The sequence below is a fragment of the Vanellus vanellus genome (genome assembly GCF_965231255.1).
Source record: "Vanellus vanellus genome assembly, chromosome: 6".
NCBI lineage: Eukaryota > Metazoa > Chordata > Aves > Charadriiformes > Charadriidae > Vanellus > Vanellus vanellus.
The window spans coordinates 26575425-26596238 of NC_138911.1; the positions used below are offsets into that span (position 1 = coordinate 26575425).

Consider the following 20814-nt stretch of genomic DNA (forward strand, 5'->3'; position numbering starts at 1 on the left):
CAGGATGATAGTGTTGACCGTCTGACTCTCTCTTCTTCCTCTCTTCTCTCCCTTAGTTCTGTATCTTTTCCTAGGTATTCATCTACTGCACGTTGGCTTCACTGTCTCTTTCATACTCATACTTTGGGTCTGCGGTGAAAGTTAGTTTTGCGGTCTTCATTTCTCACAGTCTTGTAAAGTATAATGAATAACAGTGGTGGTAAAACATCTGCCGCGTGTTTATGATTATGGAGCCGGCATCAGGAGACTTGGGTGACAGTGCCAGATGCCAAGGAGTGGCTTACATTTCCATGATACTTTTGGTCCCCTCTGTTCTTCTACAGAAACAGGGACCTCACAGAAACGACAGTGGACAGGCTAGTAAAATTAATTCAAATCATCCAGGCAGCCAAATCCCTTGTTTGAGAGAACCACTTGATTAGGTGAGAGGCTGTCCTTTAAGTACATTTTCCAGACAGTTTCCTGGGCTAGGATGAGGCAGGAAAATCAGAGAAGGTGGTGTAAGAAGAATGCTGTGCTGAGCAACTTTGTTGAGGGGAAGGAGGAAGGTGAAATGCAGCTTATTCCCCCAGGCTCAGAAACCTGGTGGAAATCTGGTTGGCAGTAATCATGACGAGCCTACATGTGGAGCTGGTGCCACATGGCTATCTGTCTCCTGGGGTTCCTCAGCATTTCTTCCCAGTGGTTCTTCTCTGTGCCTGTGACATGCAAGCCCAGGCTGCACTTGCCGAGCACATGGCTCTGCCCAGCACCGTCCTGGCTCAGCATTTCCAGCTCCACACTGGAAGCACGCAGGAGCTCATGAGGCACCTCAAACATGATCATCTCGTTCCACACAGGGTTGATCTTGTGTTTTGCACGTTTGGTCTGCTTCTTCTTCAGCTTTAAGGACTGATGCCTCAGTGTCACCTTGACGGAAACATCTGTATAGGAAGCGGAGAGAGACACTATATTAATGAGCATGCAACAAAACGAATGGAAGAGAATTTTAAGTGGTGACATCAGACTGGGGGAGAGAACATAAGAAACATTGATCTTTGTGGGTTTGGTTTTCACTTTTTAAAAATTATTCAAATCTTTCTGGCTTTCTAAGCCAAACATCTATTTTTTTTCTGCCAAGCACCACCCTTTCCACTTTTTTTTTCTAGATATACATAATAGCAGTTTTCTTGCTATTCTACTCACCATTACCAAGTAGATCTTTCAGCTGCTTGGAATGGAGATTTTTAGCCTTAATAATCACCACCAGCAGGCGGTTAGCTGCTGGCAGGTAGCTGATAGAGAGCAGAACCTCCCCATGGCCTGTAGACGGCTCCTGGAAATAGAGACATAGGAAGGGTTAATTTTTTATACAATCTTGGCCATAACAGTAGAAAAACCGAATAGTACAAGGTAGTAGGTGGAAGGTCGTGGACTGACCAAGTTACATCGCTGTCTTTGTACAGGATCTTTCTAGTTACATTGGATGGGTATAAACCTGGCTGAGATGTCTGAGAGGGCTCCGCCACCCACAAGGCCCTGATCATGTGAGTTACTGCTTTCTTTTGTTGCTGGAAAGTAGCTGCTCCCTAACATCTGCTTCTACTGGAATATTTAGTCAGAAGAAGAGGACACGGGGCTGAATGACATCCAAATAGTCAGATACTCCTTTTTTGAGAGATCATCGAGCTGCCCTTTATTTACATACCCTACTTCCATTACTGCTTTGCATAATTCGCTCTTCATTTCAGCTGCTGTTTTTGTGAGGGGGCTCTGACCAGATGTGGACCCTGGTCCACACTGCCTAGCAGGAGTGTAGGGCTCCCTGGGAAAGAGCAGGTGATGCCTGTGTCTCTGTCACACAGCTGGGCCCTGGAGCTGGAGTTGAACCTTCCAAGTCACCCTTGGTATGGCAAAAAAACAGCCAACCTGAAATCCTCCATGAACTAGGCACAGCACTTTACTCTTCCTTCCCAGCCTGTCTTCCCTCAGGGCTGTGAGCATCTCTCCCTGCTGCCCCTGCGGGATTTCCTCCAGGGAACATGCTCTGAACCATCAGGTGTTCACTTCAGGAGGCCACACTTTTTTTTTTTTTTTCTTTTCTTATTCCTTTCTTCCCATTAGTGATTGGCCTCTTAGCCTCCTGACCTTTCTCCCCTTCCTTCCCGCTTGCCCTGGACAATTCCCCTGGAGGGACATAGCCACACCGCCCATCGCTCTCCTCTGGGAGAGCGGCGCCGTTTCCTCCTTGGGAGCCGGTGGGGAAGGAGAGAAAGCCCACGCCACTGTGTGCAGAGCTGCCAGCCTGCGTCCAGGGGGAAAAGGGGAACAGTGATTCTCCCAGTGAGTAGGAGCTTGTGACAGAAATCTGGTTTAGTGTGAGGGTAATGACCCAGAAGAGTCCCAGAAAGCCAATGTCAATTCAATAGACTCCCTTTGGACTCCTTAGCGTGATTTACATGCTTTAGGACAGGCAGCCCTTCTCCAGGCCATTTCTGTGCTCTGCACTCTCGCTTCTAAGTGAGCCATAAATATTTCAAATTAAGTTTTCACCCGGTTACTCGCAACAGGCAAGGACAGGCCCCTGTATGCTCCCCCATGAGCTGATTGACTCTCCAGAAAACATGGCTGTCATCGCTGTCTGGTTTGAATGACTTATTTGTCCTGCACAAATCAGGTGGGAGGCCATTAGCAAGGAAGCCTGAAATTCAATCCCAAATCAGCCCAAGTAAATCTTTTTTTTCGTGCACTCAGGTATCAACGAAGGGCTCATATGCATTTCACTTACATAAATCCTGTCCTAAATCTAAGCGGATCTTAAAAAAACTCACGCATAAAAACAAAGACGGGCAGATTCAAATGGCTGTGTGTCCACTACAAAAGAATAGGTGTTTGGACATGGAGGGACAAATACAAATACCGTCTCAGTACAAAACCACTGTTTAGGCAAGTCATAAGCAAGTCATAAGCTGCTTTTGTTTATTTTGTTTATTTATCTCACCAGGTCCCACTCTATAGCTCTTGGCTAGAATTTGGTTCCTGTAGCTCCAGGCACAGATAGATACGGTGGAGATTGTGGGGGTGGGGGGGGTGGAGGTAGGAGGTGGCAGGGCTCTGTAAACGTGCACACATGCACGCACACACACACCCCCCAACATACACATTGTACACAGGTGTCACATCTTGTGCTTATGGCTTTCTAGCTCCTAATATTCTGATCGGGGTTTTGACCAGCCTGTATCCACATGAAACCAAAACATACAACGGTTTGTCTCTGCTGGAGTTTTGCTTGAAGAGACCAAGCCAGAGGTACTTTTCATTCCCCTTCCTTCTGGATTTTTTTTTCCTTTTTTTTTTTTCTTTTTCCTATTAAATCCGTAACCTGCACTTTGTGCTGCAACCTTGCAAATTCGTATAACCACCAGAGCTTCAGTTTTCCTTTCTGTGCAATAAGGATAAAAAGCATCAGGGGGTCATCAATGAACTGCGCGTGCAGGTCACCATGAAATCACAACAGGGAAGGTGCTATGCAAGGAGCCACTATCATCGCCGTCATTAGCAAAGCACTGGGAGGGAAGGAAGACAAGATAAGGATATCGGTCTGCAATATCTACGCTTTGCATTGCTCACAGCAGTCCATGAATTCCTGAATACTAATTACATTACCTGGTTAGCTGTAAGCTCCCCTCTGAGCTCCTTCCCTTATGCGTGGGAGAATTACTGGGAAGGTAGGAATGAAATTTCTGCAGCTCATGGCTTTTCAAGGAAATGTCAGACTTTAAACAAAGCCCAGTAACTTTGTTCCTGGACGGGTGCTGTCAAAAATAGCTCCTCTTTTTTGATCAGCTCTTCCTCACTCCCTCCTGCTCTGGTTCTCCATGAATGATTCAAGATCTGTATATAAGCTATCTGTGCAATGGTTGGCTCTCTCAGGTCCCAGATGACGCAAATTCAGCTTTCACTGCACATCCTCAGCTCAAACTGGGGCACTGTTCAGCAATACTGTTAGTGTTAACCTTGTGCTGTCAGCCTGGAGAAGAAATGAATGCTGCCCGGTTTCTATGCATAGTTGGGAAGCTGGACCAGGGCAGAGTACCCAGTTTGTCAGCACTCCATCGGGTGTGCTTGAGTGACAACTGACCATTGCTGTGAACAAGCTGGGTATTGCTTACAAAGCAGATACTACAGTAGATTGGGAAGGGGGGGTCCATCTGTCCCAGTTTAGGAATTTAAATCGTTACGTTGGAATAATTTCTTGTGGACATCCCTTTTTACAGCAGCAGAATGGGAACTCCTTTCAATTTACAGCTATTAGGCAAATATTTAGCCTTGTGCTTGGAGTTTATTAAACTGATTCAGACCACCCCTTTGTTTCTGCTGCCTCTCTCTCTGCCAGAGCTTTTTTAGATTGGCTACCCCTATTAGCATTCAAGTGGCGATCAGACAAATTAGCATTATTGGAAATCAGAAATGCTAACTCTGTGCTCTGTGTCTGCGGCCCGCTCAGCGGAGAGCCCTCACCCCTGATCGTGACTGGCAATAATTTATGTCACCATGCTTAGAGACATTGCTGGTGTTGTTTTGCATTGCTCACCCTGTACCATACCGGAGTACAATAGGCTGTAGCGATGTACTGGCAGCAACAAAAGCAGCACCCTGCTGCCATGTTGATAAGTGTTTTACTGTTGCTAGAAGAATAATCTAGCTCATGGCAGGAAAAAGGCTCCTGAGGAAATGTGCAAGAAGTTAGCGCACCTGAAGCATCCCCTGTACCTACTTCAAGTACTGTTGGGCTCCTTCCCTCCATTATCCCTGTCTGTGCAGCTGGGAAGATGTGGATAAGGAAGGAAAGGGAGGTTTTGACATTTAAGAAAACCAACACAATGCAATGAGTGATATTTTGACATCTCCCAGAATGAATAGCACTGCTCGTTTGATCCCAGTCTTCAATCAAACGTTTCATTCCCAACAATGTATTTCTCTCCTAGCTTGAGGTTCCCTGGGGTGCCACCGTATGCCTTACCCACACCCAGCTCTGCAGAGTCCCTCCATCCTGCTCTGTAGGCACTCTCTGGTATTTCAGCTCTTGCCACCACGGTCCCGCATAGCTAATTCACAGAAACTCACGTAGCTTTTTCTAGGCATAGGCTTTGAATTACAGATATCAGTGTCAGATTGTCATGTAATTGAGGGAGGAGGAGAGGGAGTTTTGACACATCGTAACTGCCTGGAGCTGTAGATAGAAGGGCTGGGTTGATGGGACCTTGATTGCTTTCTGAGATGGTTAGCTACAGAAAAACACAGCAGTGCTGAGTGACCTCTGCGGTCACACATCACCCCTCTAAACCTGGCTCCAAACAAATAAAGCCACCCACTGACATGCATCCATCTTGGAAGAGGGCTTCTCTTGTCCAAACAATTAATCATTAGAGTTCCTGCACTACTGACACAGACTGAGTCCGTACCTTCTCTGGGGTCTTTAGCCTTTCCCACTGGGCCGTCCCAAAGGACTCCTCCATGTTAGCAAGGCTCAGTTTGAGTTCCCCCACAATGCTGTGTCTGGAGAACTTGTCGCAGTTTCTCAGGGTGAGAGTCAGTGTCCCCTCTGGCATCTCCTCCTCCGTTAATGGGAATCGCAGGACCTCCTCCCAGAGGGTGTGAAGCACCTTCTTCTTCAGCTCTGTCTGGGCCTCAGCAATACCGGACTTGCTCACCAGCGTGCCGAGTATGTAGCAATGGCAGCCAGAGTCTTGGTCCCCACTCATTCTGCCATGCATAGCTGGAAAAGAAAGATTGATTGTAAGAACCTCTCACAAATGACAACGCTGAAATATCTGTGGCTAAATTTATTATTTCATGGGAGCCATAAAATAGAACAGCTGCACAGATATTGACCCCTGTTCCTCCTTGCATGGGGCAGGCTGAGCCGTGAGCCCGTGCTGTGCTGTTTTCCTTGTGCTTCACAATGTCCTTGTCCTGCTACTGCAGAAGGATTCCGCTAGTGTTCGGGAGAGCAACAGCTGAGTTCAAGGAAACATGCTCTGTTGAGAGATGCAGAGCAGCAATGAGATGAGACACAGCATGACACAGTGATGGGCAGCTCTCTTCTACCTTGGCACGGAGAAAACTTCTTACAAAGGCTTTAAAAGCAGGATGGTCAGTCACAGACATTAGAGGTGGGAGAGACATCCTTCTCAGCCCACATCCACCCCTGCAGGCCAGTGTGGGATACGTCTAAGGGTACATTCTGCTTGTCCAACCTCTGGTAAATGACTCCTTCAGAAACTATGCCACAGCCCAAAAGATCTATGTCAAGAGGCATTCATCCCTAATTTTATATCCCTTTTATATTGAAAAGCCTGGAGTGAGAATGGCATTTCACACTCCTCTTCAGTTGCATCAACAGAATTGTGTTGCCTTCTCTGCAGCAAGAGGAGCACACCTTCCTCTGAGGGGTCATGGAACAGTATGGCTTTGTGGGCAAAACTGAAGTCCTTGCTGCAGCCGGTCCAAGGACAGCTGCTCCTGAGCTTCCAGGTCCCATGGTTCACAGGGATCTGTGAACAGGTTTCAGAGGTTTTTCGGGGGAGTGGAGCTGGGGAGCAGAGCCCTATCCTGCCTGGGTGGCTGTGGGGCACCCAGGGAGGAGCATGTGTGCAGAAAAGCCAGGGTGGCAGTCTGCAGGCATGGGTGTCCACCCTGGAGAGAAGCTGTGGGCTTGCTGCTGGCAGGCGACCCACAGCAGCGGCTGCCATTTATCACCCTTTCAATTCTCATTTCAGAGGGTGTGATTTGATTAGGTTTCCACAGAGATCTGCACTGTGCATGAATTATTCAGTCAGCTTATTTTACTTTCCCAGAGGAACTGATGATGCTCCAGCCCTGAGTGGAGAAGCTGTTACAGTTGTCAGTTCTCACTTCAGAGAGTGACACAGAACCTGGCCGTCTGGCCAGGTGCAGCCAGAGGGACCTTCCTCAGTGGTCCACAAGGTAAGTCTGGTATCTCCAACTCAGCCTTTGACTTGACTTGAGGAAGAGGCGGTAGGGAGTGGGTCAAGTTGAAGAATGAAAGTTATCGAGAGGGAGGAGCTGTCAATGCCCTCCCCCCTGCCCACAGAGGAAAAAAATAAAAGGAAGAGGTTGCTTTGTACCATGTCTAGGACTGAAGGAGCCTACCCTCGTTCCAGACTTCTGCTTTTGAGCTGTGCAAACAATTGTTCCTAAGCCATGCCCTGGACACTCACTTCAAGCAGTGACATTGCCAGATATTTCTATTCTGCAAGCCCAGAACCGGTGAAACACCCAGTGGTCCTAGGAACACGTGTTGATTTTAAGGTAGGAGGGGAAGTCTCTATAAAATCAGCAGGTGTCTTATACCACCCAGGTGGAGAATCACCCGTGGAAGATCTCTGCCTCTTACCTTCCAGAAGGGCCACACGCAGCTCGGCTTTTTGTTGATCATACTCAAGGGAGTAGCGCAGTTCAGGGGCCTGGTTACAGCTGGCTGCCCTCTCGGGGTTCAAGTGCTCTGTGACACACACGTCCTTTACTACACCTGGAACTGAAATAACCCCTTTAGCAAGCAGGTCTTCACTTTCCAAGGAGAAAAAACCCACCCTGTCCTGACTCGAATTTTCTAATGTCGTAGTATTCCTGCACCTTGTATGCAGGAATATCATTTATGTTTCTTCTTCATCCATCACCGTATCTCCTTTTTGCTCTGTTTTGTCACACTTTCAGCGCTTTCTACAGCATTTGGACAAACCTTCTGCTCTCTACCACCTTGTGCCCTGAGATGGTTCACACACCTGCTCTTTCACCTTCTGCATCGGCCAAGGTGTCTAAACTATGCTCATTACTTGTTATGTTGTTTTAAATTGTTTTTAACTCGCATCGGTGAATTAAATCTTGTGTTCTTTGGAATGAGAACCTAAGTCTGTTTTTGAGCTGCCATGCAACTCTGCCGTTAGTTCAGACCTCTCTAAAGGTTTTTTAATTTTAACAATACAGTCTTTGTCATGCAGAATACATCTATTTCCATAGCACTTGACCAGTTTGAAGATAATGAGCTTGGGAAGCTGTGATGCAGTTTCTCCATCTGTGATTTTGAAGTTGAGTACATATTTCATACTGAAATAAAGCAAGTTGCAGGACTTAAAGGGAAGCCGCAGCTTTCTGTCATCAAAAGCTGTTATCTGCATGGCCAGTTCTGATTCACAAAGAAAACAATAGTGGGCCCAGCACATTTCCTCCTAAAAATCTCAGTCACAGTCCAGACCAGTTCAATGTGGCACCGAAAGGAGAACGCAACAATTCTTGCTTTATTTCAGGAACACTTGAGCTATGAAATCAGGCACAGCAGGAAGCAAATTGGCTTGTGCCATTAGCAGTGCAGAGAGGCTCTTAGACCAGCACTCTTATATAAAGCTTTAGCCTACATGCAGCCATCATCCTTCCGCCTCTCCACCCTATAATCTTCTCCCTGACACCTAAGGATGTGGCTCAGACAGTCTCTTCCTCCAGTGCAGCTGCTTCCCATGGTACTTTCTTTTCCATACTTACAAGCCTCGGCATGGAGGGGTGAATGTAGTAATCGTCCTCCCAGAAGGACAAAAATATAATCTCAGGCAATTTTAAAAAAATCATGACAGATGGCATTGTGTCTCTGGCAAATCTTCAGGAAGGTTTTATTATTGTGGTAACCATAAGAGTCAATTATTCTGTTAAAAGACAGCTGTGAAGGTAAAAAGCAGCATGGAAGCAACCCACATATGCTGTCAGATGTATATAATTTTCTCTCAGGCTCCAGGAATCTTGTGTTCCAGGCTTTGGCATGTTACCCTTTGGGCTGGCTGGAAAACAAGGATTCTTTTTGGTGAAAATGCCTGAGGTGTCAGCCTTTGGTTTCACTGCACATTGCAACAAGCCAAGACCATCTCACCAAATTGGTGCAAAAAAAGCAGCAGAGAAAATAAAGTAGAAGCTTGAACCGCTGCTGCCTATGTCCCTGACAAGGACAGCTGCCGGGCAGCAAGAATTTGTCCTGGAGAAGATATGCTGCCTAGTTTTGGCCAGATATTTCACCAATACTCTGGCAACTGCTGTCAGTAAAACTACACTAAATATGTGTTTTTATACAAAATGTCTGCTTCCACCGAGACAGATTTTTCAACACAAAAGATGCTTAGATAAAAAAAAAATCACAACCAGACATAACTACAGATTTGTTATCTGAATGTCCTGATGAGCTCCGTGACTACTTGCACAGGCATTGAAGATGGAACTCACTTATAATGCTCATGATAAGAGAGCAAAAAGTGCCCCATGTCTTCATTTTCACACTTATTTCTCTAATTACAGTCACGTCATGCTCAGAAGTATTACAGACCTATACCCAGAAAAGCAATTGTTAGCCTGAAGACCAAATGCTCCTACCGTTTTGAGGCAAAACAAACAGCTCCTCGTTGACTTGTATCTTCATCCTGTTCTCATCCAAACCGGTATGTTTTCCAGTAGCTGGTTCTTCTGTTGTCTTCAGGGAGTACTGCGTGTAGTTAACAATTTCAGGTGAAGTTACTACTGGTTTGGGGCCATAAATATTGGGAAACTTCAGGAGTGCTCGAGGCTGGACTGGCTCTGCAGTTTTCTTAACGTTGAACTGAAAATTAAAACGTTGTTTATTATTTTGCACTAATTATACAAATTCTTCAATTCTCCCAATGTTAAATGAGCTGAGACAAAGGGAGAAAAGACGGTGCCTCTGGGTCATTCTTACTGTCATTGTTTCTTGGGTTGTAGAAACCACTGTCTGCATGTCCAGAGATTTTTTTTGCCAAAACCAATACTCTTCACTTGGTGTGTCTTTTCAGATTTACCCCTCTGCAGATGTTTGGTTGTAACAAGAAAAAGATCACAAAATCACAGAATCACAGAATGGTCAGGGTCGGAAGGGACCTGTGGAGATCATCTAGTCCAACCCCCCCGCCAGAGCAGGGTCACCTACAGCAAGTTGCACAGGGTGGCGTCCAGGCGGGTTTTGAATGTCTCCGGAGTGGGAGACTCCATAACCTCTCTGGGCAGCCTGTTCCAGTGCTCTGCCACCCTCAAAGTAAAGAAGTTCCTCCTCATGTTTAGATCGAACTTCCTATGTTCAAGTTTGTGCCTGTTAGTCTTTTCCTATCACTGGGCACCACTGAAAAAAGACTGTTCCCATCCCCCTGGCACCCTCCCTTTCAGTATTTATAAGTATTGATAAGATCCCCCCTCAGTCTTCTTTTCTCTAGACTAAAAAGACCCAAGTCCCTCAGCCTTTCCACATAAGAAAGATTCTCCAATCCCCTGATCATCTTTGTAGCCCTAATCATCTTTGTAGCCCTGTAGATATGTTCTTATTATTTGATTATTCCTCTCTGTTCCTGTACCAGTTAATCCATCTTTCATTAGTCTATGTTTTCTCTTAGCACAGAAATCAACCATGATGTTAATTTTGCTATGATTGAGGTATGGCGTTTTTTACCCTGATGTTTGAGGTCAAATCCAAGATTGAGAGGCTATAGCCACCCACAGATTTCAGAACGTTTTACACGAGTATGTAGTAAGCATTAGAAAGGCAAAGGCATGGGTCATACAGTCAATTCAAGCAAGTACGACCATGGTGTAATAAGACAAAGGACAACTGGTTGAACAAATGAGCCCTGCAATGGCACACCAAGAGTAGTGGATTCAGTGGTCACCTCAACCTCTTGGACTACGTCTTGGCTCTCTGGATGAGAGCTCCACCTGACCCTCGGGTACACGATTCCCCTTTATTATACCGGGATTGAAATTTGGATTTATGTCTGCATTTGTTCTTAGCATTTCAGTTCCCTGCTGCATCATGAACATGGAATAAGAAGAACTTGAAAGACGGTGTAATGCTCAGGCAGCCCAAACAAAGGCTGTCACAAAGGCATTACTGTTTTCCCAAAACAACAGAAAGTGTTTTAGTGGAATACAACAGTCTTCTTTTCTTTATGTCCCAAGAAAGAATCTTGTCTGCTCACAACTGAAATAATTCCTGATTCATTTATATTTGGATTCATAAAAGGGGAAAAAACAAAAGCTGACTAGCAAATGACCCTGACCCTTGCGACAGATTTTATTAACGTTTCCAAAACACGAAAGACAAAAAGCAGAAGTAAAACTGCCATTTTGGTTGATTATTGTGCAGTGGGATTATCTCCAACCCTGCTGCCTGCCAACCTATTCTGTGTTAAGTTTAGGTTGAGGGTGAGCCAGAAAATGTTCGTAATTGTAATTAAAGTTTTTCATTAGTCTCATTGTTTCCTGTTAATAATGAATGCAGTTGATGCCCTGAAGCTCTTGTCTGTGTTGGGACTTTGTGGTCCCCGTTCACACGTCCTGAGAGAGCATACCTATTCCTCAGAAATAGAGCTGAAGAAAGAGAGCAGTCTTGGATTTTAGGTCTTTAGTCATACTCTGCTTACAGAGATCATAGCACTATGGTTACATGCACTTGGCAGTGGTAAAGAACTAATTAGGTCAGTGGCTCCATCTTCTTAAGGCAGCCATTGTGTCAGTGTTTAGGAAGTCCACTATGTAACACAGCATTTTGTCTTGTCTAATTTTAAGGGCACTGAAAGAGAAGTGGGTTGAGATGGTAGAAAGATGTCATCGTGTGCAGTCCCCACCTAGCATTCAGCTAAGGTTAGATATTAGGCAAGTAAGTCATATGGTGGGGGTCTGTAACTGAGATCCCTCTTTTAGAGATGTGAGCCTCATCAGTCCTAAAATACATAGGAAATTTGAACCTCAAGTGCATTTTTCCATTTTTCTAAAATCAAAGCAGACCTACTAAGCAAAATATGCTAGGACTCACTAGACAACAGCTTGAAAAATCAGGTTGCTTTTGTTCTGCAAAGGCATTGCTTCTAACACGTGCACAGTGCCTGCCATGGTGGTCACCTCTGCTGTTCTTGCTCTCTGGAAGCCGCTGTATAAGACCACTGTCCTACCAGTCACTCACCATCACACCAGAGCAGTGTGCCTGCATTGCTGTGTGCTGCTCGCGCACGAAGCACTTTGGGATCCTTCGGGATGAAAAACACCATGCAAATGTGAGGTATTGTTAGTACAATCTTTTCTTCCACTTGCCGAAAGCCAGACACTTAGTCAGGAAATCCATCAGCACACAGCAACTACGAGCTCCACTGTGTCTAAATATTCCTCTTGTCTGTCTGCTGTGCAGAATTAGAGATGAGAGACATATGCAAGCACAGTGGGACTAGCCCACCCCCCCTTCCAACTGCATCTGCCTCTGTTTATTATTTTTGCTGCCAGCTCTGTTCCCAAGCGCTGTCTGCTGATCTAGTTACACAGCAGTGCCCTATGGAAGTTCCCTTTGCAAACCAGCAGCAGTCTCTTAAATAAAGAGATGAGCAAAAGAGTTCAGATAGTTCTGCATAAAATGCCTGAAAGCAAAGAAACCAGAAGTAGCGCGGAGGCTGCGACTGACTCTTCTGGGTCCCAGCCTAGCGTCGCTCGAACAATGCATCAGATTCTTGCCGTTGTTGGATGTGTTTAGGAATCCTCATTCTGCAGACTTGGCAAATTCATGGCAGTTTTTAATTGTTCTGTAGATGTATCTTTGCGTTCGAACTCTTCCTTCTCAGGTATGCAGGGCATGCCCATGGGGAGCCTCTGTCTATAGCAAATACAAGCATCACTGTCACGGCAGAGATGCCAAGTGAAAAAAATGCAGTCTTGCTTCATCTTTCTTTTGTCATCTCTGTTTATCAGTCAGTGGCCCTGACAGGCTTCCGTAATTAAGTATGTCAAGAACTGACTAGGACATACAGTGTACTAATGTAGTCAAAGAAAAGTCCTGACAGTACAATTCATAAACACAGACACAGATGACAAAACTTCACAAGCTCAGAACTCAATTTGAGATTCATTCCTTCAAGGTGTATAGACTGATTCTGAATCAGTGACAGCAAAGGAGAATGCATGTTCCTGGCAAGAAAACTATTTTAATTTGAAAGAATTGTTAAACATACGGAATATGCAAACTAAGAACATTTTGCACTTTCTGTGACAGAATGTTCATTCGGCTGCTATAATTTGGCCAGATTTCTTTAAAAAAAAAAAAAAAACAACAAACCCAGTAACATTAGAAATAATGCTTCTAATTAGAAAGTCTAGAGTGCTAAAAGAATACAATAACTCAGGTTATAGTGATACACTGAGGGCAGGTTGAATAATTTTATCCCCTGTTGGTCAAATACCAGACTAAGTTATGGCAAAACCTGATGAATATAGAAATATTGTGAGGACCATAATCTAATAGCTGCTGGGTACTGGAGGCTTAATTTGACTTCATGGTGACTTAGTGCTTATTTCAGTCATGCAAGCAGGATGACACCCCAGACGATAAGCTCCAGGACGGATTAAAACTTTCTCAAGATGTTTCCCAAAATGCTGTATAAAAGAAAAATGTCAAATCCAAGGAGGAGTTAAAATAAAGATTTGAAAGGTTTTTGAGCTAGAAGATTACAAAACAAAAAATCTCTTGTAGAAAGAGATTGATGGTAAAGTTATCTGTGGGTAGTGTTGTTCCAGACAACAACTAGAAAAAATGCTATGCAAAGTGATATGACTGTCAAAGTTACACATTTCTCATTCATTTTAACAGTAAACTTGGGAAATCTCAGCATCACTGTACATCCTTTTATACATGAGTTGGCAAAGCCCCTGGGTAGGTTAGAAAAGACAAGAAAGAAGCCCAGAAAGGACTTGACAAAACTGTATCAAACAGAATAGCAGGTGAAATTCATCCTAGGAAAATGCAAACAGGTACTGGGAGGTATTCACCATGCTCATGGATGAACACGCAGAATTAGCAGCAATCTCGTGAGAAGTCCTAAGCTCAGTGCAGATGTTCATCCATGGTCAGTGGAGCCATCCTCCCACGTCCCAGCAACCAGAAGCTCTGGTAATGCGATTCTGTGTATCTGTACCAGATCTTACAAAACAATTAATAGATTTGGTCATCTTTCCTCAGAACAAACTGCAACAGGAGCATGAGGATGCCAGGGCTCTTTTCTACTCAGAGCCTAAGAGCGGTAGCCAGAGAGAGACTGAATATGTAATTACAAACACTACAGAGAAGTTCAATTAGGTCTCCCGCTACATTCTTTAAGAATAAAAAAAATAATAAGCAGCTCAGATAATGAAAAGGCAAACAAAGACTGTTATACAATGGTCACTGGCCTTTGGAATTGGCTGCTATGGCATAACTTTTGATTGAATGGCTAGACAAAAGTGAAAAGGATGTAGGCGCATGCAAACATCAAGAGCAACAGCCAACAGGTAATACTTTCAGAGGCTGACCAGTACTATAGCTCATGCTAAAGACTGTAGTCAACCAAGGAAATCAGTCAAACATTTCCCTTTGAAGGCGAGCTTCCCATTAATAAGTATACCAGAAGGGTCCTATAATTCCCCTTGCTCTCTCTTGTGCTGACCTCAGGAATAAATCAGGGCTTTTGGATTCTGACGAGAAAGACCACACAGGGATGTCTGACATCATCTGTACTCCACATTGCTCTCATAGTAAGTGAAAAAGCAACTCACAGTGTGATGAGATTGTCCAGTCATCACACTTTAGATTCTCACTTGCATTTTATTATCATTTCAATGCCTTGTTTTAACTTCGCACATAATTAATCCCCTCAGTAAGAGGGGCAGAGGGAGGAGGAGTGATGGTTTTTACAAGAAATCAGCTGTTGACAGAGAACTATCCTGCAGGAACCATAAGATACTGGGAACAGAGTTAGAGAAATAGCTGCTATAGGAGCTCCCAATAGGAATCATCTCCTCCTTACAATGCTTCATGCCACCTGGTAAAGTCCAGTCTTCGCTCCTCAGGAAATGATTTCCCCAGTGATCTAGCTTGACAGCTAAGCAGCATTTCGAGTCCTCCTCCCTGTTTTTGCCATTAGCAGCTTTCTCTTTGGCAATGTGGCAGCTGTCTCCTGCTCCAGTAATTCTGTGGGTCACCCAGCCCATCTCTGTTTTTCCCTCACTCCTCCTCACATTAACATGTTACCTCCTGAACACAGTAAGCAGATAAATAGGCAGCATAAATCACACGCTGAGTAGTCTGACAGAGAAGTTGATTCCCACCCTCCGCATTTAAAGAAAAATCACAGAGTAAATTAGAGACTGTGTCTTACTTGCTGGACTGGCTGAAGCACACTGGGCTTAGCATTTTCCGTGTTCTCCTCTTGGTCCTTTTCTGAGAGTCCTTTCCCAGGTTGCTTGCATTTGCAGAAGCAGGTGAGACCGCAGAGGGCAAGGATGCTAGTTGCAGTCCCTAAGGTAGCCCCCAGGGCTATAACTGGGGCAGATAAAACCATTATCCTGTGCTGTACAGGAACAAAAAGCACAGAAACCCTGTGGCTCTTTCTTCTCCCTGGGAGAGCAGCTTTCGTACATCCACTCCGATTTCTAGCCTGGCTTCATTCTCCTTGGAAGTCTGAAAACAATTCTCTTGTGCAGCAAAGAAAAGGGACCAATCTAGAGACAGAGATAAATCATCCCACCTTTGCTAGGCAACAAGGCTACCTTCCTCTCCTGATGATGGAGTTTCTGCTCCAGGTCAGGTAGAGGAAACAGTGATGTGGTGCCTGCAATCTCCATATAGCTGCAAACAGGCAGTTTTCATTGAAGCCTGTTCTCCAGCTCCACTGGGAGAAGTCTGATGTGCGATAGAGAGGAAAGACGTCAGCAGAAGGGGCTGGGCCTTGCTAGCTAACTCACAGAAAGTGCATCCAAATGTTTGATCGGCTCCCTAGCAGTATTTCTGAGGGCTAGCTTGCTGATTTGCTCACGAGGGTGAATTTTTCTCTCTTAAGGCAAAGAAAGTGATCGCCAAAAGGTGCTGGCCTGAGAAGCCCTGCTACGACGGGCATTGCACGATAGCACTATAGTCAGAGCAGAGCCTGCGGGTAAGTCAGGCAAAACTTTCTCGTGCTCAGAGGCTGGCGAACAGACACATGCCAGAACTGAGCACTGTGCCGCACCTCACCAGCTTCCCCTCGAAGCGCAGGGTCTGAACCTTTTGGAGCTGCTTTCTGTAGCATCAACGCAGAGCAGCACTTCTATTTAAAAAGACAGCAGAAAAGCCTATCAAACAGGACACACTGGCGCATATGCCGCTTCCTCTGGAGAGGATGAGAGAGCAAACAACATATGCCAGGTATTAGTCATACTGCTCACTACACCGGTGTCAGGCAGCAGGCTGGTGAGCCCAGTAGAAGAACCTACATGAATAGGCATGAAGGGCTACATGTCCATCACAGTTTTCTCTTGAGGTGATGGGGCGATTAACTTTCTCTGTCTCATTTATTTTTGCCTTATTTCTCAGACTGCCCAACTTGGGGAAGAGGGGAATAAATGCCGTCTTTCCATGTGCTTCTTGTCACACATACAACCATTTTCTGGGTACTTCACAAGGAGTACCTAGTGGCCAGAAGATGATGATAATTCTGGGTCACTATATGTCTAGGCCAGAGGGGAACTAGGAAGCAAGAAGCAAAAATATTCCTTACAAGGCTCTGGAAAAAATACCCAGTTCTACTGGGAGTTTCTTTGTCACTCTATTTTGGAATACAGTTGATGCCTGTGGATCAGGAAAAAAAATGAACTACGTACACAGAAGTGTTTAGAAATTCTGGGGTTTTTTGTCTTCCTGCAGCTCAGGTTTTGCCATGAATTTTTCTTGACTTTTTTTTTTTTTGATGTTTCGTATCTTATTCTTGACGACTTACTCAGCCTTTGTTCCATTATAGATGACATGTTCACCTCCCTGGCACAAAGCTTCCCTCACACATCTGACTCTCACTTTAATCATTAAAGATTTCTCTTTAACACTGCAGCATCCTTATGGATGCAGTGCACGTTCTGTCATCTTGCCTTCTCCTCACCCTACCAGGCTTGTCAGACATGCGTCTCACCCCCCACTTCCAACTCTCCGGACTCCCATTGAAGAGAGAATCACCACAGACTCCTTAAGCAGAGACAATCTCCCAATACACTGCTGAGCCCGGGGAAACTGACCTTTCAGGTCAGCCCACAGAAGGAAAACCTTGAGCTTTGTCTTCTGTCTATACAAGAACCTGAAAGTGGCCACACCATGCTGGACCACTGGCACATCCCTGGCTGTGCTCAGTAGTGGGAAGAACATCTCCTACAGGGGATTGAGAAATCTGTCTGAACGCTCCCTCTGCTTCTTGCTCTTCGTGGTTCAGGAGCTTCCAAAGCCTTGAGCAGCATCCTTGTGCTTACCTCTGCCGATTCAAATGTTCTCTGCCACAGGCAGACTGTTGCAACCATTTGTTGACTTACCTAACAACTGCTTCATTCAGCCTGTAGTTGAACAAGTATCATCGTAATCATAGGGCCAGAGGTCTTATCTTGAATTTGAAGAATACGGCATATTGTTACGGACTTCTACCACCATTCAAGAGAAGTAGAAGAAAGAAGAGTCTCAAAGAGGACAAAATGGATAGACACACTGTGTAGCTGCCTTTGGTTTCCTCCGCAGGATGGTTTCTTCCTCAAGGTGCCAAGGAAATCTAGCAGAGCTAGTTCAGAGACCCCTGAGATTTGGAAACCATATGGAAAGGAAGAAGGTGCTGTTAAGGGTAGAATACATTGGCAGAGATTTGGAGTGAAGGAGGTATTCAGTCCATCCGTGAGATGTAATGCTTATGTGTTTTCTACAAGCTGTTCTGAAAATTATATAAAGACTGCTTACAACAGGCTATGGAAGGAAGGCCACATCAAAATCTCTCTGCGAGACAATAATTTAATATTGTACCTCTCCCAGATGTTTTCTAGGTGTTCATATATGAAGATTAAGTTTTCCTTGCCAGAAACTGTATATGCTGTGAAATGTACAGAATCATCATCAGACACCATATTTTAATAATAACAGCCAGGCAGCAGCCTTTTGCTGCTCTTGCTAGGAAAACAAAGCAGCTCTTGCTAAACATTGAATATTAGCAGTATGTGAGCTTCTACAAGCGACAGGCCAAAGATTGCAGAATTTTGTGTGTGCACTGATGCATGTAACTGGTACAGATACATAATTTATCTGTAGCTTTGGCACATACCGTCACTGCGTCTATCTATCATGGTTGCTTATTTTTAACACATCCTGTTCTAAAAACAAATCGGACCATGAATGTATTTCAAAGTCAGCTTTACACTTGCTTGTTTTAACACCCAATAAAAAAACTGCTTCTTTAAAGCAGTAATAGACTAAAATGGGGCCAGTCTAATGACTTTTCTCACTGGCCATTCACACTGATACTGTCCAGAATCACATAGCTTTTTTTTTTTATCTGTCACATCTGCCATTGGAAAGAGACTTGCCAAGGCAGAAAGATGAAAACCGGTTTCTGGAAGCTAAACTTTATGGGCAGGTTTAGGCCTGACAACATGTTTTACAGTCACTCTATCCGCATATTTTCTCCAGATTCTGATACAAGACATGTGTAAGAATGACAAAATCATATACGTGGTTTTCAGCTCCTGATACTTCAGACATGAATATTCTGTGAAATATAAGGCACTGGACAACCTTTGGTGCTCACAGATTCTTTGTTCCTGCTGTGAGCTTTTCCACTGATATTTTGGACCTTTCTGTCCAATGGCTGCATGAAAGAGGCGTTCTCTGAATGAAGAATTGGTAGTACAGATCACATGGAGAATTACAAGAGCTTTTGTATTGCCTGGCTGTAGTCCATGTCTCACCAGAAAAAAAGCCCTTTAATGCAATTGCCAGCCACTCAAATAAGCAGGTCAGGGATTTGCAACTTTTATTCTGGCATTAGAAGACACAAATTAAAGTTCCAGAATCCCTTAGTATCATAAGGAAAAGCCAACATACATCTGAATGAAAGATGGTTGCAGACTACTTTCCCTGACTCAGCCCACTCCATAAGAGGCTGGTGTTTGTCAGAGATACTCCGATTCTCAATGAGGTGTTTCACCAGGCAAAAGTGTGAGTTAACAGACGGAAATGGGAGAGGTTTTTTTGCAGGGAAATCCTTGTAACAGTCAGATTTAGTCTGAAGGTGTAAGATCATGTTTTCACTTGTATTGACTTGTTATGAGATTCTGAGATTCTGTGCTACAGAAATGGGGCAGGTTGAACAGGATGATCGTCTAAAATAGCTTGCTAGATCATAACAAGGTGTTTGCAACACTCAACTTTGGGCACTGAAATAGCCAGTTAAGGACAGAAGACCACATAAGGCTGTCATGCATTTCTTTAACAAGGAAATGAAGCACGGTGAAAACCAAAGGGAATGTAAAAGGCTTGTGCTTACAGTGACAACATCTACCTCCTTATGCTTTTGTATGCTGTTGCCTCAGGTTGTAAACCCTTTAAGAAAGGGATTTTGTCTTCCACCAAGTGGTGAAGTATTCCTCCACCAGATGGTGAAGGATTACGGACCACTGAAATAATCTTTTGCCGTGCTATTATGACAAAGCAGTTGTCTCCACATATTTATATGCAAAAAAAAAAGCGGGAAGATTTGTGAGAGGACTGTGGGCTTGGCCCCTCCGTCACTGTCACTGAAACAGACCTGTAGATATAAATCAAGTAAATGAAGTAATTAAGGGAAAACCAAAGAATCGTTTTCTAAAAGGGTGATATACAACGATCAACCTCAAGAAAACGAGCTTCAAGCTGTGGTGCTTCAGCTGGTGTTAGTAGATATAGAGCTGCTGAAACCTCCAGACTTACAGAACTACCTGCCAGCTGCCACTCTGCTACCCTCAGGATGATGAGGATTTAGCATGCAAAAGGGTACAGCTAGTTGCTTTTGTGCAGTGTAGAGCTCATGGTAAATGACTCTGTACTAGGACACTACACTGTCCTGAGACCAAGATCTGTGGAACTCAGGAGATCTATGGAAAAAATGTAGCTGTGTACCTATTTCAGGAGGCTGCCGTGTACCCCCTAACAGCAGCAACCACTGCAAACCTGGCTGCGGTACAGCTCGTGCATTCCTTTATGCAACATTGGATGAAGATGATCAGAAGACTGGAGCACCCTCTTCTGAAGACAGGCTGAGAGCGTTGGGGTTGTTCAGCCTGGAGAAGAGAAGGCTCTGGGGAGACCTTATAGCAGCCTTCCAGTAACCTAAAGGGGGCCTACAGGAAAGACGGGGAGGGACACTTTATCAGGGAGTGTAGTGACAGGACGAGGGGTAGCAGTTTTAAACTGAAAAAAGGGTAGATTTAAATTAGATATTAGGAAGAAGTTCTTTACTGTGAGGGTGGTGAGGCACTGAACAGGTTGCCCAGGGAAGCTGTGGATGCCCCATCCCTAGAGGTGTTCAAGGCCAGGCTGGATGGGGCTTTGAGGGACCTGGTCTAGTGGGAGATGTCCCTGCCCATGGCAGGGGGCTTGAAACTAGGTGATCTTTAAGGTTGCTTCCAACTCTAACCATTCTATGATTCTATGAATACTTCCAGAGGGTAGGACGCTCAACACTAAGAAGCAGGGAGAAGAAGCCAAAAAGCAAAAGTGGCCAGGAAGGGTAGCATGATCCACAGGACAGTAAGAGGAAAAACATCGGGCAGGAATAGGAAGGGTCTGTAACATGTGAATCGGGCATTGGTGTGACTGCTGTAGAACAATGCTGCACCCCACTCTGCTGGGCAGAGCACTAACTCGCTGGGCAAATTAGAGGGACTTTAGGAAAGCCACATGAATGAATAAAGGGTTGGAAGGCAGTGCGATTCAAGGAGGTC

The 20814-nt window shown here is 44.8% G+C and overlaps 1 protein-coding gene across 2 annotated transcripts; it reads right to left on the minus strand.

Annotated features, from left to right (window-relative positions):
- Positions 1 to 618: 618 nt before the first annotated feature.
- SYT13 (synaptotagmin 13) lies at positions 619 to 15398 on the minus strand (the record flags this gene model as incomplete). 2 transcript variants are annotated; one of them, XM_082485560.1, is made up of 6 exons in its annotated part: positions 619 to 923; positions 1186 to 1315; positions 5445 to 5758; positions 7400 to 7534; positions 9415 to 9637; positions 15216 to 15398. In XM_082485560.1, the coding sequence occupies 6 exons, from the start codon at positions 15396 to 15398 to the stop codon at positions 619 to 621; spliced, it is 1290 nt and encodes a 429-aa protein (XP_082341686.1). The 2 variants fall into 2 exon arrangements, with proteins under 2 accessions (XP_082341686.1, XP_082341685.1); XM_082485559.1 differs by having other exon boundaries at positions 7400 to 7540.
- Positions 15399 to 20814: the final 5416 nt, after the last annotated feature.